The following is an 18,964-nucleotide window of genomic DNA, read 5'->3' on the forward strand; positions in this document are numbered from 1 at the left end:
GGATCTGCCAAGAAGAATGGGAGATGAAGAATGGGAGATGAGGATTTAGGACTCTATATTATACTTAGGACTGACATTGCTCGTCCTAATATTTATATATTTCTTAATTCCATTATTTTACTTTTTTAGATTCGTGTGTATTGTTGTCTACTGTTAGATATTAATGCACTGTTTGTGCCAGGAACACAATCATTCTGCTACACCCGCAATAACATCTGCTAACGTAATATGTGTATGCGACCAATACAGTTTTATTTTATTTATAATAAAATGGGCATAATATGAAACAACAGCATATAATAATGATAATGTGAAGTTGGGATGTATTTGTTTTACTAGTTACGCTTTTCATGATTAGCTACTCAGTGATTTCATGATTATGGAAACACCCAAGTGTTCCTTTAAATGCAAATTGCAGTTTTGTTTGGGATTTATTTATTATTTCGACGTCATTTCCTGAGGGGAATCTTGCCTTGCCTCCCACTTTTCTTGGGACTTGTGAAAATTGTCCGGTTGGATGACCGAGTAAGTGTTATAGGAACGTTAGAATACTAGTTGTCAACCATGGAAACGTATTAGTTTTATGTTGTGAAGGTGGAACAGGCAAGTGGATTGGTTCTTATTTTAGATATCCGCAAGTCTTTTGTGAGTATTGCTTTTGGCCATCCGCGACAGTAGCAAGTGTGTATGTCGGACTTCTTTCATCTGTTGCTTCAGCATCATCACAATAGGTAACGGTATCCTGTTAGCTAGTTAGCTTGCTAAACCTGTTGCTCTCGTTCACGAGGGCGCTAGTCAAAGCCAATTTTGTCGAGTTATTCTTAAATAGTTAATGCTAAAATAAAACTTATGAAATGTAACTAAGCTATTTTTAGGTTTGGGAGAGACTCCCGATGTTGTGTCCCAAAGCTAAACTAGTATACGGTATTTATTCGGTCAAAGCTTTTAGTTAGCTACTGTAGTGAGCTAGTTACCGTTAGTTAGCCAGCCAATTAGCTGGCTAACTAACTAATAATAGGTAACGTTAGCAGTCCTAATGGTCAGTCCCATAAAATGTGTTACGTAAAAATGTCAACTTTTCAGCCCTAATGGATGTAGTTATGTAATGGCTAATAACACTAACTTAGCTAGCTATATGCAGGTTAACACAGCAAGTGTTTCTTCACACCTTCATTGCAAGCCATTTGGAGCAATAACAAAAAAATAACTTTTTATTTGTGGGGAGTCTACATAACATTGTACAAAATTACAAAAGTAATAGCTAGGCCGGTAAGAGAAATGAGTTGCTGTGATATGAGTCACACAATTTTGAATTGCATACTATATTTGATGTGTTTATCCTTAGACATATACTAATGTGTCTTCTGTCACAGTATTTAACAGATTGGGGAAAAATAGCTATTTTGTGTACTTTAGTATATGTATACTTGAGATATCACTTTTCAACAGGAAAATGTCAAACATCGCTGTAGTCCATCTTTAACATCACGATCTGATTGAGGAACTCAACCGATTGTGTCATTAATCCTTCCTCTCACATGTGCAGGTAGTGTTCGCCAGGCTCCAACATGCTGAGTTTCCTCCGCCGGACACTGGGCCGGCGGTCCATCCGTAAGCATGCTGACAAGGCCCGGTTGAGAGAGGCCCAGCGGGCCACCACACACATCCCTGCTGCCGGGGACTCCAAGTCTGTCATCACCTGCCGTGTGTCAATGCTGGACGGCACAGACGTCAGTGTGGACCTACCGGTGAGACTTTAAACTGCAGACTTTACAGTGGGAAAGATTCTGAATCTCTTAACCTGCTGTTTTGAGTTTCAACCGATGTTAAGGCACACCCCGTGAGAAAGTAACAGGTGGAGATTTGGTACAGGGCTTTCAAAAGGAAGGAGGACAGAGCAGCAGAGTAGGAATGTGTTTTTTGTTATGGCAGGTGCCCTGAGGCTGATGCTCTCTCTGTGTGTCATTGGTGGTGGATTTAGTCAATTTCCATGTATAAGGCTCTGCTGTATAGTACTTGGTGACCATCTCCTTCCATTGCTCTGAGATCCTGCTCATGTTGTGGACCTGTTCTCAGGTGGAGGAGATGGTAGCTACTATCTCGTTGCCCTCGTCTCAGTGTGCTGTTAATGAGTTACTGAGAGAGTCCCACTCCGTTCTTGGAATGAGCGCTGCATGCCAGTGTGTATATGTATAGGACTGTGTTGTTGTTGTGAGTGCTGCTGATCACCGGTAATTCCATGACCCCTCTACACCACACCTGGTCATGTGACCCACTAGGGCTGGGCGATATATCAAATTAATTTGATTAATTTGTATGTATGTTTTTGCGCTATATTCCATATGCCTGTATTGCAAGAATCAAGGTTTTTTGTATTTTTCATTTTTATGAGCGTTTATGTCCACTTGTTCTCATGTTGTCTTTTTGGTCTCGTCTCCTTCGCTCCTTCTGTGCTGTGCATCTTCCCATTTACACCAGAGATCTGAATATAATGACGAGATGCTCATGTCTCTGCCCTAACAATGGGAGTCGTTGTCCCAAAGGCGGGAAGGCAGGTGACAAGCTTAGGTCAAAAATAAGCCTATAGAAACGCATTGGGCTTATTTTGGACAGATTTTGCAGAGAGTGAAACCTCTCACTTCACCATGTACCGCCAGCAGTATTTTAGCAAAATACTGTTATTCTAGCTGTCTAGTCTGTGTTTTATAAATGTGCAATAAGCATAAAACACAATTTTATATAAGGAATTGGCAACTCGTTCTCATTCTGAGAAATAAGGTAAGCCACTTGATTTCAACATCTGAACAAAGTGGACTGGCTAGCATGCTGTTCAAACAGTTGGTGACGGACAGAAGGGTGTCTTCATAATTAAACTGTTCTGCCTTGTTAGCTAGAATATACATCCAAGTTGACTTAGCTTGAAATATAAAGATTAGCTGGCTACTCACTAGCACGTGGGCTTGTGCTTGAGAGATTGTTTGAGACCTGTGTTCATTTTCTGTAATGCCTGCTACAAGAAGTAAGTAATTATTAGTGAATGTGCATTATATGCATGGTTATGGTTACATTTTTAACAAAAATTGCATTTTCATAGACAGACTTGAAAACCAGATCAGTGATTATTGCAAAAAAGCAGGTTAAACTATTTTGATAAAATAATTGTATTATTAGTGGGGCTTATATTTATCCTAATTTCACACGCCCTGAATTTATTTGATTATTGCTGACTGTTTGAAATGCAGTGTATTTGACCTTTAATTGTACAACAAAGCTTATTTAGAGAATTGTATTTTTTTTAATACAGTGCCTTCGGAAAGTATTCAAACCCCTTGACTTTTTCCACATTTTGTTACGTTACAGCCTTATTCTAAAATTGATGTGACGCTTGGCATTCAGGTCAAAGAGTTCAATCTTGGTTTCATCAGACCAGAGAATCTTGTTTCTCATGGTCTGAGAGCCTTTAGGTGCCTTTTGGCATACTCCAAGCAGGCTGTCATGTGCCTTTTACTGAGGAATGGCTTCCATCTGGCCACTACCATAAAGGCCTAGTTGGTGGAGTGCTGCAGAGATGGATGTCCTTCTGGAAGCTTCTCCCATCTCCACAGAGGAACTCTAGAGCTCTGTCAGAGTGACCATCAGGCCTTTCTTCCCCGATTGCTCAGTTTGGCCGGGCGGCCAGCTCTAGGCAAGTCAGTTAAGAACAAATTATTATTTACAGTGACGGCCTACACCAGCCAAACCCGGACCACGCTGGGCCAATTGTGCGCCGCCCTATGGGACTCCCAATCACGGCCGGTTGTGATACAGCCTGGAATCGAACCAGGGGTGTCTGTAGTGACGCCTCAAGCACTGAGATGCAGTGCCTTAGATCGCTGTGGCACTCGGGAGCCCACTCTAGGAAGAGTCTTGATGGTTCCAAACCTCTTCCATTTAGGTATTTAAGTTTTTTATTTTGAATACATTTACAAAAAATTCTAAAAACAGGTTTTAGCTTCGTCATTATGGGTTATTGTGTGTAGATTGCTGTGGATTTTTATTTATTGAATCCATTTTAGATTAATGCTGTAACATAACAAAATGTGGAAAAAGTTGAGGGGTCTGAGTACTTTCCGGTCAAAAGTTTGGACACCTACTCATTCAAGGGTTTTTCTTTATTTTTTACTATTTTCTACATTGTAGAATATTTTCAAAGTTCTAGAAATTTTCCAGATTGACTGACTTTCATGTCTTAAAGTAATGATGTACTGTCGTTTCTCTTTGCTCATTTGAGCTGTTCTTGCCATAGTATGGACTTGGTCTTTTACCAAATAGGGCTATCTTCTGTATACCCCCCCTTACCCTGTCACACCACAACTGATTGGCTCAAACGCATTAAGAAGGAAATCAATTCCACAAATGAACTTTTAACAAGGCACACCTGTTAATTGAAATGCATTCCAGGTGACAACCTCATGAAGCTGGTTGAGAGAATGCCAAGAGTGTGCAAAGCTGTCATCAAGGCAAATGGTGGCTACTTTGCCTTGATGACATATATTTTGATTTGTTTAACACTTTTTTGGTTACTACATGATTCCATATGTGTTATTTCATAGTTTTGATGTCTTCACTATTATTCTACAATGTAGAAAATAGTAAAAAAAAATACAAATAAAGAAAAGCCCTTGAATGAGTAGTCCAAGTTGGAGAAAAATAGTGATTAGATTTTGAAGCCATATCGCCCAGCCCTATGACCTGCCCACAGCCAGGAGCCAAGTGAGTGGAGATATGGGAAGACTTGCTCTTGTCTCTCAATGTCTTCTTTTGATTTCTCTGGGTTGCAATTTCTAAGGCATTCCAGCTGTCAAACCAGTTGAATACCTGATCTTTTGATCCCACTCTGGTAGCCCTGAATGCTGATTGGCTGACAGCCGTGGTATATTTAAGCAATAAGGCACAAGGAGGTGTGGTATATGGCAAATATATCACGGCTAAGGGCTGTTCTTATGCGCGACGCAACGTGGAGTGCCTGGATACAGCCCTTAGCAGTGGTATAGTGTATTGGCCATATACCACAAACCCCCGAGGTACCTTATTGCTATTATAAACTGGTTACCAACGTAATTAGAACAACATTCGAATCACCCAGTTTATAACAGACCTTAAGCCACGGGTATGACCAAAACATTTTGTTTTACTGTTCTAATATTGTTTATAATAGCATTAAGGCACCTCTGGGGTTTGTGGTATATGGTCAATATACCACGGCTAACGACGTTGCGTCGTGCCTAAGAACAGCCCTTAGCCGTGGTGTATTGGCCATATATACCACACCCCCTCGTGCCTTATTGCTAAATTATACAGAGCTTCTCCATTAGTTTATTCTGTTTTGCAATGCCTCTGATTGCAATGCTGGTGGAGACTTATTATAACGTGGAATAGTGCACTGTTTGTCTGAAGAGTTTTTGGAGTTCAGGGGTGTATTCATTACGCCGATTCTGTTGCAAAACGTTTTGTCTGTTTCAAATTGTTTTGCTACAAAGTTTACTACAAACTGAAAGTGTTTTGCAACGAAAACAAGAGTTTCTATTGGACAAATTCAGGTAGGTCTCGCCTCATTTCGTTCCGTTTGCTCTATTTGCTTCCGTTTGGGTTCGTAAACAGTTTTTGTTGCAAGACATAATGAATACACCCCTGGTTTCTCAACTTGGATGGAACCATCTTTGTTCAGTCCCATCAGTACTGTCTCTCATACTGCAGTGCAGGACAGAATGAGCCTTTAATTACAGACATGAGTAACAGTGGGCAGTTTTCTAATAGCTTCGTTATAGTCATGGGAAAGTATGTTTGGTACATTTAGGAACATTGAGAAGTGTTCGCTGTAGCTGTGGATCTGTATCTCTGCCATGTAAGAGTCCTAATTGATGTCGCCTGATGACGTCCGTCTGTGATATTACAACAGCAAAGAAGTTACTGCAAACAACAGAACACTGTTTCTCCCTCCTCGGACGTCATTGCACACGCAATATAAGAGTGCAGTATGCGCCATGCTGCACGCTGTCTCCTCAGCTCGGCAACAATATCAACGGTGGTGGGGCAGCCGTGGCACTGTTTCCGCCTACTGCAGATTCCATCTTTAAGTGTTACACAGCGAAGCACAACTGCTCAGGTTTTTTTTTTTTTTGTTGTGTGTTCTTGTTCCCTTTGGATAGCGTGATGTTGCTGTTTAGGCTGACGATGGGCTCCCCACTGACTGATCCTAATCATCAAGGCCTTATGTTAGGTTAGTGTTCTTCTGAGACAGCTTTGGGCCTAATGGTCTGTCCCTTTGTTTAGATTTTCTGTGTGATGTCTGACAAGCATGCTGCTATAGCAGCCACACTCCGGACTAGCTGGAATAGTGTGATTAAACAGTGAATAAACATGTTGACAAATAGGGCTGGTAACTAGATGATGGGTTGGTATTTGTAAAACATGAATTATTGTAGTTATTTTAGAAAACCTTCAAGTTCACTGTCCAGTCCTTTTCACTGCAAGGATACCATGGGGGACTTGAGCTGACTTGGTCAGTAGAAACTAGGCCTTTCGTTAGGCCTAATGCATTCTGATTAACAATGAGTCAGGGTTTAGTGCTAGCCAGTCAACAGTCCAGAATGACTCTTAAAGAAAGAGTGTGGCGTAGCATGTTTATTGCCCTTACGAAGATGGTTGATTTCTTGGGTATGCCCACCCAAAGGGTTTCCTAGGGTTACTCCTCTGCAGCCGCAGCCATCCCTCTTCAGGAAGGCAGCACAGTACATATAGGTCCCGTGTAGCTCAGTTGGTAGAGCATGGCGCTTGCAACGCCAGGGTTGTGGGTTCAATTCCCACGGGGGGCCAGTATGAAAAAATTTATGCACACACTAATTGTAAGTCGCTCTGGATAAGAGCATCTGCTAAATGACTAAAATGTAAATGTTATAACCTAATGATTCACCTCTCTTCCGACACCTCTAGCTACTGGACTCAGTCCAGTCTGAATGAGGGCACCTCAAGCTTTAAGACTATGGGAGGAAAAGGGCTGCCATGTGTCTTTCCCCCTTCCTCAGTCCTAGCCCAGTGGCTCTCTGACTTGCATGCAGGGAGCAGCCTTAGAAATGTAACTGTGTCTCCAAAGGCAGATAGTTGGCCGGGCAGGCTGGAAACCTCTGGTGAACAATGCGGCAGCGAGGCCTGGGGTTCACTGGAGCGCACAGTGGCCCCTTTGTGTCCATTCTCCCTGGCCGCGGGGCTGCTTTGTGCGCTATGCCAACTCCATGGGGCCTGCGTGAGCGTCCGGCAGGCTGAAGCTAACACTGTGGACTGTGCAATGGCAGCATCCACCCCTCTCCTCTCATCACGACCACACCCCCTGTATAGCATGCAGGATAGGCCTGTGTCCTCACTGCAAATGGCAATGTTTGTTCCCTTGCAGGGTGTTGTGCTTGTGTGCTTTATCTATGTGGACAGCAGTGTCACAACCGGTAATGTGCTTGTTAGGTTTTAGCGATTCTGTTGCAGGCTTTACTGCACATGATAACTTTTTATGATTAACCTACATCTTTAGTGTTGTGAGTTACCCTTGTTTGATCACTTGGGAGTGTCCCCTTTGAGTATTAAGTTGCTTGTGTTCACTAAAGAAACAGTCTGAAGAATGCTCCCCATGGAGCAGAATGGCAGTGAACACTCCCATCCACTACAAGGGCTGTTTTCTCCCCTTCTATACGCTTTGATCATTCAGTCACCTTGAACACAAATTAGCTCAAAATCACACAGCCCAGTGGCGTGACCGACCAACCGCGGCCCAGTGGCGTGACCGACCAACCGCGGCCCAGTGGCGTGACCGACCAACCGCGGCCCAGTGGAGTGACCGACCGACCAACCGCGGCCCAGTGGAGTGACCGACCGACCAACCGCGGCCCAGTGGAGTGACCGACCGACCAACCGCGGCCCAGTGGCGTGACCGACCAACCGCGGCCCAGTGGCGTGACCGACCAACCGCAGCCCAGTGGCGTGACCGACCAACCGCGGCCCAGTGGAGTGACCGACCAACCGCGACCCAGTGGCGTGACCGACCAACCGCGGCCCAGTGGCGTGACCGACCAACCGCGGCCCAGTGGCGTGACCGACCAACCGCGGCCCAGTGGCGTGACCGACCAACCGCGGCCCAGTGGAGTGACCGACCAACCACAGCTTTTGCTTTTGCTGTGTCTCTACACTCTGGTCGAGTGAGGCAGGATGGGGAGTCAGTGGGAGTGTTTTGTTTTCATAGACTGACCTGTGGATCAGTCATTAGCTGAGATGCCTCTCTACAGGGGTCCAGGCTGTGTACTGTGTAGTCAGGCTGCTGAGTTAAGAGTAGAGAGGCTGACTGGGGTCACGTGAGCCAATCGCTGACTCGCTGTGCTGGGGCCTTCTAACAGGTTGCCATGGCGACCCCAGTGCGATTGTCCTTCATTCCCGCTGTTTTAAAGTTGGCCGGTCATGTAGTGAACTAGTTAGTACCGCAGCACACTACAGAACAGGAGTAGAGCTGGCTAGCTCCCTGTCTGACTCTGAGCATGGCAATGTGCCCAATTTTTTTTAAAGTGGGTGAAGCCAGCAAAATAATGATGTGTTCTACTTAGCTCCCAGGTCTGGGGAATGGAATATCAGGGAAGAATACCAAACACCTAAAACAGATCCATATTTTCCCTTTTCCACCAGTGGTGCCTCAGTGAAACTTCATTACAGTAGCTCATTCTACTTGTGTTATTGACCATACTGAATAACATTGAGCAACAGTTAACAAATAATTGAATTATTAAACAATTATGAAGATGCTAAAGAAAAACCTGTGAAAAGTCTAGACCTAGTCTGTTGAATGATTGAGGTTGATGACATTGCTTCCAGATTAATGACTGTGTGATGTAACCTCTGACCTCTTTCTCTGTCATGTCAGAAAAAAGCCAAAGGTGAGGAGCTGTTTGACCAGATCATGTACCATCTGGACATCATAGAGAAGGACTACTTCGGACTACGCTTCATGGATTCTGCACAAGTACCGGTAAGAACAGACAGACGGTCCTAATGAAAGACTGACTGACTGACTTCTATTAACACCCACCCTTGTTCTGACTAGAAATTAGGGAGGGGTTTGTTATTGTTAGATTTAGCCACACTCAACTGGAATTGCTCTTCTCTGGAATAGTGATTTGAATAACATCGTACAGTTGACGTACTTTAATGGGTTTTTTTAATGTAGGGTTTTTCTTATGGGAATTCAAGTCTAGTTCTTTCCAGAAAGTTATTTTGAAGTGCCACAGTATCTGTCAAAGATCCAGCAGCTAGGGCAGGCTGATATGGTGTGGAGGGAGGGAGGGAGGGAGGGGAGAGTGGGAGGGAGGGGAGAGTGGGAGGGAGGGTGGGAGGGAGGGAGGGGAGAGTGGGAGGGAGGGAGGGGTGGGAGAGTGGGAGGGTGGGAGGGAGGGAGGGAGGGAGAGGAATGTGGGGGAGAGGAGCGTGAAAGAGGGCAGAGACCTTCTGTTCCCTCATCAGCGTGGGTAGCCCCCCCCCCCCACCCCCTCTCTCTCTCACACACACACACACTCTCTCTCCTAAACCTCTGCCCCTACCTCTTACATTGTTCATGCCTCACAGACGTCTTTTTTTCGTCTTTCGCAGCATTGGCTTGACGTTACAAAAAGCATTAAAAAACAAGTCAAAAGTAAGTATCTCTTCTTTACCTCACAGTCACCTGGAGATGCATAACCTACAGCACTTCTACTGTCTCCTTCTGTACCAATGGAGACCTAGAGCTGTGGAGACATAGAATGGATAAACTGATAACAGAAGGATAAATGGGTGTTTTCATGTAACAGCCAGAAACGGATTGATTTCATTACTGGCGTTCCCATTTCACACCTCAAGTTATTTTCCTTAATCTCTTCCTTCCTTTCCTTCCCAATGGTTCTGTGCAGTCGGACCCCCGTACTGCCTTCACATGAGGGTTAAGTTCTACTCCTCAGAACCCAACAACCTGCATGAGGAGTTGACCAGGTCAGCTTGGCGTTGTCGTCGTGTTATTAGTATTCAATGAACCAATTGTTTTTATAACATTTATGTTGATGAACATTGGATTTATTGTGGACACTTATCTGGACTTTTTACTTTTTTTTGTTCCTGCAGATATCTATTTGTGTTACAACTAAAGCAAGACCTCCTTAGTGGCAAGTAAGTAACCCTAATCACTCAAACTCTTTTCCTCTTCCTATAGTAGATTAGATGTACAGTAAATTAGATTAGTGTATAGTTCATGTCGTCATGTGCTTCATTGTATTTGTTTAATGTCTGTAGGCCAAGTACATCATTACATTTGTTCCATGTTGGCTACATCTGTTCTGTTGCATCATGGTACAGATGCTAAGAGTTTTAGCTACAGTAGTGGATTACACACTTGATGTTGGAGAATGGAATTATTTACATCCATAAGTAGTGTGAATATTAGTATCCGTTTTCAGTACAGGGGGATTAGTGTTCATGTTATGCATGTCTGGCGATGCTATAACACAGGGTTGTTGGTGTGTGTTAGCTCTGGAGAGAGAAACAGGCTGTTAGATCCAGTGTACTGTATTACCTCAGTAGTTCCCTGGTCTAACAGCTGTGACTGATCTCTTCAGACAGTCTCCTTGCCTAGAGCGTGCTGTACCTCCATGTTGAAAGCAACAGCATCCAGACAGCTGCATTGTAATCTACTGTCCTCTCTCCTCCTTGTGTCACAGGTTAGAATGTCCTTTGGACACCGCAGTGGAACTGGCGGCCTTCTCATTACAAGGTAAGAGCTAGGATGGCCTAATGTCTTGCTGTGGTTGTCAGAACTCTTCTTGAATGAGAACCACTGAGTTGCAGTTTTCTGAGGGGGTGGAATCTAATCTGTCAGAAGGAAGAGCCCATAGCACCCCAGTAGGATTCAGAGCCTGTTAACATGGTGGAGTATTCAAGGGAAATGGAAGATCTGGAATGTGGGTACAGGGCTGTCTTTCCAAAGGGGTTGGAGAAATGCTGAGGCTGCAGTCCTTGTAGAGTGTTTCAACTGTAAATGAGCACTCCAGGGTTGTTCTGAAAGGAAGCGAGCCCCCCTCCCTCTCTCTCTCCCTCCTGCTCTTCCAGCTCCTCTGTGGGGTAAATGCCAGCTCATTAGTGCCCAGCTCTCTACAAAGGCCTCCTAATCCAGCCCTCTCTCTGTCTCTGAGTCTCGCTCCCTCCCCTTCTCTTAGAACATAGCCCCTTTTCATATACAGCAGAACCACTCTTTTCCTCAGCTCTTTTTAGCCAGAACTCATAATGGCCCTTCCTGAACAAAACGGTCACACTTTGTCATATACACTTTTAGGTAAAGTAGATATCAGGGTTTTAGCTCTTATTCTTCAGACTGTATTCTGTTCTGCTAAATGTCTGCTAGCCAAATGGCCAGTGAGTGAAACGATGAACACTCAAGCAGTTAGTCAAAGTCTCAGGTTGGAATGTAACACCAACTGAATGTCCGGTCCGTAGCTAGACTCCACTCTGTTTGGCAGCTAGGCCGGGTGTCTGTCCATAATCCTGGAGCCCATCACTGATAAGAGTCTCTCCTCACTTCCACCACCCAGATAACATACTGCCGCCCTATTTATCACCCAGTCTACAGAGTCATACTGCCGCCCTATTTATCCCCCAGCCTGCAGAGTCATACTGCCGCCCTATTTATCCCCCAGCCTGCAGAGTCATACTGCCGCCCTATTTATCCCCCAGCCTGCAGAGTCATACTGCCGCCCTATTTATCCCCCAGCCTGCAGAGTCATACTGCCGCCCTATTTATCCCCCAGCCTGCAGAGTCATACTGCTGCCCTATTTATCCCCCAGCCTGCAGAGTCATACTGCCGCCCTATTTATCCCCCAGCTTGCAGAGTCATACTGCCACCCTATTTATCCCCCAGCTTGCAGAGTCATACTGCCGCCCTATTTATCCCCCAGTCTACGGAGTCATACTGCCGCCCTATTTATCCCCCAGCCTGCAGAGTCATACTGCTGCCCTATTTATCCCCCAGCCTGCAGAGTCATACTGCCGCCCTATTTATCCCCCAGCCTGCAGAGTCATACTGCCGCCCTATTTATCCCCCAGCCTGCAGAGTCATACTGCCGCCCTATTTATCCCCCAGCCTGCAGAGTCATACTGCCGCCCTATTTATCCCCCAGCCTGCAGAGTCATACTGCCGCCCTATTTATCCCCCAGCCTGCAGAGTCGTACTGCCGCCCTATTTATCCCCCAGCCTGCAGAGTCATACTGCCGCCCTATTTATCCCCCAGCCTGCAGAGTCATACTGCCGCCCTATTTATCCCCCAGCCTGCAGAGTCATACTGCCGCCCTATTTATCCCCCAGCCTGCAGAGTCATACTGCCGCCCTATTTATCCCCCAGCCTGCAGAGTCATACTGCCGCCCTATTTATCCCCCAGCCTGCAGAGTCATACTGCTGCCCTATTTATCCCCCAGCCTGCAGAGTCATACTGCCGCCCTATTTATCCCCCAGCCTGCAGAGTCATACTGCCGCCCTATTTATCCCCCAGCCTGCAGTCATACTGCCGCCCTATTTATCCCCCAGCCTGCAGAGTCATACTGCCGCCCTATTTATCCCCCAGCCTGCAGAGTCATACTGCCGCCCTATTTATCCCCGAGCCTGCAGTCATACTGCCGCCCTATTTATCCCCCAGCCTGCAGAGTCATACTGCCGCCCTATTTATCCCCCAGCCTGCAGAGTCATACTGCCGCCCTATTTATCCCCCAGCCTGCAGAGTCATACTGCCGCCCTATTTATCCCCCAGCCTGCAGAGTCAGACAGACGTTATCTGCATGCTGCTATTTAGGGAAGGAGGAGAGTGAGGTGTCATTGGAGGTCTGTTGCTCGGCTTGAATATAATTTGGATGTATTTGAATGTTAGTGTTCTAGTGGGCTTTTAGGAATTGAAGGAGGGGACAACTTTTAAAGGGATTATTCAAAATGACTAATTTAATGAATAGCTAGCAGGTAATCTATAGATCCTTAGCAGGTAATCTATAGATCCTTAGCAGGTAATCTATAGATCCTTAGCAGGTAATCTATAGATCCTTAGCAGGTAATCTATAGATCCTTAGCAGGTAATCTATAGATCCTTAGCAGGTAATCTATAGATCCTTAGTCAGTGACCAAAATGATGGGGAGAGAATAATACATTCCCACAGCTTCTCATTAGCTTCACTTTTATTGCAAAACAAGCCCAGACCCCAGGTAGAAAATGGCCTTAATCAACCTTCTAGAGTGATTCAGAGAACTCATGTCCACAGTTGTGTTCCAGCTGAGCTGGGAGACTGACCCTGCGGAGCATGCTCTGGACATGGTGTTGGGGTGTCCGGGTTGGGGTGTCCGAGTTGGGGTTGGGTTTAAAGTACTCTGTATGTAACCTGTCGTCTTTCAGCTGAGCTGGGAGACTGTGACCCAGCAGAGCATGCTCTGGATCTGGTCTCTGAGTTCCGCTTCATGCCAGAGCAGACGGAGGCCATGGAGCTGGCCATCTTCAACACCTGGAAGGAGTGCAGGTAAAACAATGATTTCACAGCAAATGTCTCAGTAACACTTTATGATATCACCATTGATAGATCATTTACAAGGTAATGTCTTAATGAAAGGTATTGTAAAGTGTTACCAATGTCTAGAGGTTGTATCGCCCATCTTATATAGCCTTTACGTTACAATGGTTACAGCCAGGCGTTGCAGCCAGGCGTTGCAGCCAGCTTGATTTAAAGCATGTGTCGGTGTGGACCCGGGGTTGACCAGAGGTTAACTTACAGGGGATGTAACAGATGCTCAATATTGTTCATGTCTGTTTTTTAACCCTGGAACACATGCATGGGCTACCTGTGTTGTATGACTTCTTCATGGTTCAGATTTGGTCACATTTATCATTTAGAATCATCAGTAGGGGTTAATCTCAAGTGTCTGCATTCTTTGTATGTGATCTTGTCTCTCTCACACACCACACTGTCGTGAAGTGACTTTCATTAATAAGATGACTGTTATTTATCGAATCAACTAACTATGTTTAATTGTTACTCTATTAAATTAATAATGTAACAATTAACTCATTAGGATTTGGGGTACCACGGAAGAAGTTGTTTATAGAGTTACCATCTCCTGAATTAAACTCAAAAAGGTCTTTACCTATCACTATGTATAAAACAGTCTGTACAAAAGGCTGTGAAGTATTTGTAGTTAATCATATCAGTAATGTTAGTTCATTATATCAGAGCTGTAGCTCCGCCCACCGGTGAAGTGGAGCAGAGCATGCTGGGCGATCTCCAGCTTAGAGAAGATCAGCTCGAGAAGTCAAGTGAGAGAAATTTCCAGCCGTCCTTGTGTTTTCCCAACAGTTAGCTTTCATTGTGTTAGCCAAGGCCAGTGTACGTCCTTGTTGATATGTAAGTACATATTTCATATCTTTCAGGTGTTTATGTCTGAAGATGCACTCTGACAATGTCATATTTATGGTTATGCTAATTAACGTTAGTCGTTTCTACTGCGAGCTAGCTATTGTGAGCTGGCTAGCTCTGGTTTTGGCTGTCATATCCTCTGTAGCTCAGCTGGTAGAGCACGGCGCTTGTAACGCCAAGGTAGTGGGTTCGATCCCCGGGACCACCCATACACAAAGAATGTATGCACGCAAAACTGTAAGTTGCTTTGGATAAAAGCGTCTGCTAAATGGCTTATTATTATTATTATTATTTCGGACATTTAACCCTGTATTTGTAAAGGATAATGTCCCCTATTGCGTTGTTTATATGCCCTGTAATTATACAGGAGTATGGTACATCATTATATGGGTATTACATTGTATTTCACTGTTTAGAGGTATTCATGTTCATTGTGCAGTTGTAGCCTTGTACTGAAGATGATGGCGCTATGCTTTGTAGTACACGTGTGGCGGCACCCCTTTGATCTCAATTAGTGTAGTCACAGTCACGTTGAATTGCGCTGTATGGTCCTTTATAGCATTAAGTCATCCTAGTCATGTTATAGCAATGCATATTGTTTATAAGAGATGTGAATTGGAGATTGTATTCTGTCATTCACTATTGTATCTTTATTTCTCTCTTTACTTGCAGACCACACACACACACAAACTCTTGGTTAACACAATTGTCAAGCCATACACTGTGCTGTGCTATGCTGTTACTGCTCTGTGAATCAACGTCATTAAACAACCTCAACTGGAATGCTACCGGTCTGTCATCTGTGCCCTTACAAGCACCTGGGAGAGAACACATAGTGCTAAGTAAAACCTAACCCTACAGAATATACAGTCCACCAAGTCCTCAACTACACAGTCAACGTATCAATCATTACCTCTTATCAGTCTCATTCTGAATGTCGCATACTCCTTGGATCCGCAAGAACCCCACCTTTACTTATGATTCAGCACTACACAAATTGGCTTAATTATTTATTTACTAGCTAACTAAATAACACAGAATACATACAGTTGAAGTCGGAAGTTTACATACACTTAGGTTGGAGTCATTAAAACTCATTTTTCAACCACTCCACAAATGTCTTGTTAACAAACGATAGTTTTGGCAGGTCGGTTAGGACATTTACTTTGTGCATGACACAAGTAATTTTTTCCAACAATTGTTTACAGACAGATTATTTCACTTATAATTCACTGTATCACAATTCCAGTGGGTAAGAAGATTACATACACTAAGTTGACTGTGCCTTTAAACAGCTTGGAAAATTCCAGAAAATGATGTCATGGCTTTAGAAGCTTCTGATAGGCTAATTGACATCATTTGAGTCAATTGGAGGTGTACCTGTGGATGTATTTCAAGGCGTACCTTCAAACTCAGTGCCTCTTTGCTTGACATCATGGGAAAATCAAAAGAAATCAGCCAAGACCTCAACAAAAAAAATTGTAGACCTCCACAAGTCTGGTTCATCCTTGGGAGCAATTTCCAAATGCCTGAAGGTACCACGTTCATCTGTACAAACAATAGTACGCAAGCATAAACACCATGGGACCACACAGCCGTCATACCGCTCAGGAAGGAGACGCGTTCTGTCTCCTAGAGATTTGCAAAAAGTGCAAATCAATCCCAGAACAACAGCAAAGGACCTTGTGAAGATGCTGGAGGAAACCGATCCCAAAGTATCTATATCCACAGTAAAACGAGTCCTATATCGACATAACCTGAAAGGCAGCTCAGCAAGGAAGAAGCCACTGCTCCAAAACCGCCATAGAAAAGCCAGACTACGGTTTTGAATTGCACATGGGGACAAAGATCGTACTTTTTGGAGAAATGTCCTCTGGTCTGATGAAACAAAAATATAACTGTTTGGCCATAATGACCAACGTTATGTTTGGAGGAAAAAGGGGGACGCTTGCAAGCCAAAGAACACCATCCCAATCGTGAAGCACGGGGGTGGCAGCATCATGCTGTGGGGGTGCTTTGCTGCAGGAAGCACTGGTGCACTTCACAAAATAGATGGCATCATGAGGAAGGAAAATTATGTGGATATATTAAAGCGACATCTCATGACATCAGTCAGGAAGTTAAAGCTTGGTCGCAAATGGGTCTTCCAAATGGACAATGACCCCAAGCATACTTCCAAAGTTGTGGCAAAATGGCTTAAGGACAACAAAGTCAAGGTATTGGAATGGTCATCACAAAGCCCTGACCTCAAACCTATAGAACATTTGTGGGCAGAACTGAAAAAGCGTGTGCGAGCAAGGAGGCCTACAAACCTGACTCAGTTACACCAGCCCTGTCAGGAGGAATGGGCTAAAATTCACCCAACTTATTGTGGGTAGCTTGTGGAAGGCTACCCAAAATGTTTGACCCAAGTTAAAGGCAATGCTACCAAATACTAATTGAGTGTATGTAAACTTCTGACCCACTGGGAATGTGATGAAAGAAATGAAAGCTGAAATAAATCATTCTCTCTACTATTATTCTGACATTTCACATTCTTAAAATAAAGTGGTGATCCTAACTGACCTAAGACAGGGCATTTTTACTAGGATTAAATGTCAGGAATTGTGAAAAACTGAGTTTAAAAGTATTTGGCTAAGGTGAATGTAAACATCCGACTTCAACTGTACATACTTAATACATGAGAAAAGGTCCCTAGCGGACTAACAGCATGACTGCTTGGTTATCAAAAAGGGAGGGGCCAATAGGAGGGAGAAAGGGACAAAGAGAGTCAAACTTATCGTACATACATTTGGAAACTACGCTCACAGTAATCAGAATACTTAGCACCCTAACCACCACCCATTCAGAGAAGAAGTCATGAATGTATTTACATGTCTGTCTTTGTTCGTTGTTCTATCTCTGTTGGACCTAAGCCTTCGCGAAAGTAGTAGTTGTAGTGTCCCGCTTCGGTGTAAGGCTCTGCTTGTCCACCAGAGGTCACAATCTTCTTTGTTGTCTTGGTCTGGTAGTGGAGTGTTCAAATATAACAGATAGTCAGATGCACCCGAGGTTGTCTGAGATGGGATTTTTCTTCTTCCCACCTCATGTGGTTAGTCAAAGTTCTAGATCACTTTACATGCACAGTTGCAGACTGTCAATGTTCTGGTCTAGTGAGTTTATCTTCTTCACTTCATGTTGAGATTAAAAGTTATAACCATTTCAAACGTGTGGACAACAGTCTCTACGCTTTCTGGTCTTTCTGGTCTAACCATTATAAGCCGTGTAGCCACAGCTCCACGCTTTCTGGTCCAGTGTACATTTCGTTACCAAGGCTTTTTATGCACTCTGGTAAAAGGAGCGTTCCTATTTGCTGACACAGTCTCTGAGCTCACTCGGGGCATGTCTAGTCACCGTGAATAGCTTATATGAAAACCTATGATCTCGTTAGGAATGTGATTTTAGTTTTCTATCTTAACAAAAATACTCTCGTAATTCTCCATATTATATACAGTCGTGGTCAAAAGTTTTGAGAATGACACAAGTATTGGTCTCCACAAAGTTTGCTGCCTCAGTGTTGATGATGGCAATTTGCATATACTCCAGAATTTCATGAAAAGTGATCAGATTAATTGCAATTAATTGCAAAGTCCCTCTTTGCCATGAAAATGAACTTAATCCCCCAAAAACATTTCCACTGCATTTCAGCCCTGCCACAAAAGGACTAGCTGCCATCGTGTCAGTGATTGTCTCGTTAATACAGGTGAGAGTGTTGACGAGGACAAGGCTGGAGATCACTCTGTCATGCTGATTGAGTCAGAATAACAGACTGGAAGCTTAAAAAGGAGGATGGTGCTTGAAATCATTGTTCTTCCTCTGTCAACCATGGTTACCTGCAAGGAAACACGTGCCGTCATCATTGCTTTGCACAAAAAGGGCTTCACAGGCAAGGATATTGCTGCTAGTAAGATTGCACCTAAATTAACCATTTATCGGATCATCAAGAACTTCAAGGAGAGAGGTTCAATTGTTGTGAAGAAGGCGTCAGGGCGCCCAAGAAAGTCCAGCAAGCACCAGGACCGTCTCCTAAAGTTGATTTGAGGCACCACCAGTACAGAGCTTGCTCAGGAATGGCAGCAGGCAAGTTTGAGTGCATCTGCACGCACAGTGAGGCGAAGACTTTTGGAGGATGGCCTGGTGTCAAGAAGGGCAGCAAAGAAGCCACTTCTCTCCAGGAAAAACATCAGGGACAGACTGATATTCTGCACAAGGTACAGGAATTGGACTGCTGAGGACTGGGGTAATGTCATTTTCTCTGAATCCCCTTTCCGATTGTTTGGGGCATCCGGAAAACACCTTGTCCGGAGAAGACAAGGTGAGCGCTACCATCAGTCCTGTGTCATGCCAACAGTAAAGCATCCAGAGACCATTCATGTGTGAGGTTGCTTCTCAGCCAAGGGAGTGGGCTCACTCACAATTTTGCCTAAGAACACAGCCATGAATAAAGAATG

General features: G+C 44.2%; 1 protein-coding gene across 1 annotated transcript in view; it reads left to right on the plus strand.

The window, feature by feature from the left end:
* Window positions 1–487: 487 nt before the first annotated feature.
* Window positions 488–18,964, plus strand: part of LOC311129530 (band 4.1-like protein 5) — a 61,883-nt gene continuing 43,406 nt past the window's right edge. Inside the window, exons 1-8 of the mRNA XM_084161822.1 lie at window positions 488–731; window positions 1,547–1,748; window positions 8,936–9,040; window positions 9,658–9,700; window positions 9,954–10,032; window positions 10,162–10,206; window positions 10,755–10,807; window positions 13,463–13,583. Coding sequence (XP_084017948.1) covers window positions 1,569–1,748; window positions 8,936–9,040; window positions 9,658–9,700; window positions 9,954–10,032; window positions 10,162–10,206; window positions 10,755–10,807; window positions 13,463–13,583 — 626 coding nt within the window. The 5' untranslated portion in view covers window positions 488–731; window positions 1,547–1,568. The remainder of the gene's footprint in view (window positions 732–1,546; window positions 1,749–8,935; window positions 9,041–9,657; window positions 9,701–9,953; window positions 10,033–10,161; window positions 10,207–10,754; window positions 10,808–13,462; window positions 13,584–18,964) is intronic.

Source organism: Coregonus lavaretus (genome assembly GCF_964263955.1).
Source record: "Coregonus lavaretus genome assembly, chromosome: 5".
Classification (NCBI taxonomy): domain Eukaryota; kingdom Metazoa; phylum Chordata; class Actinopteri; order Salmoniformes; family Salmonidae; genus Coregonus; species Coregonus lavaretus.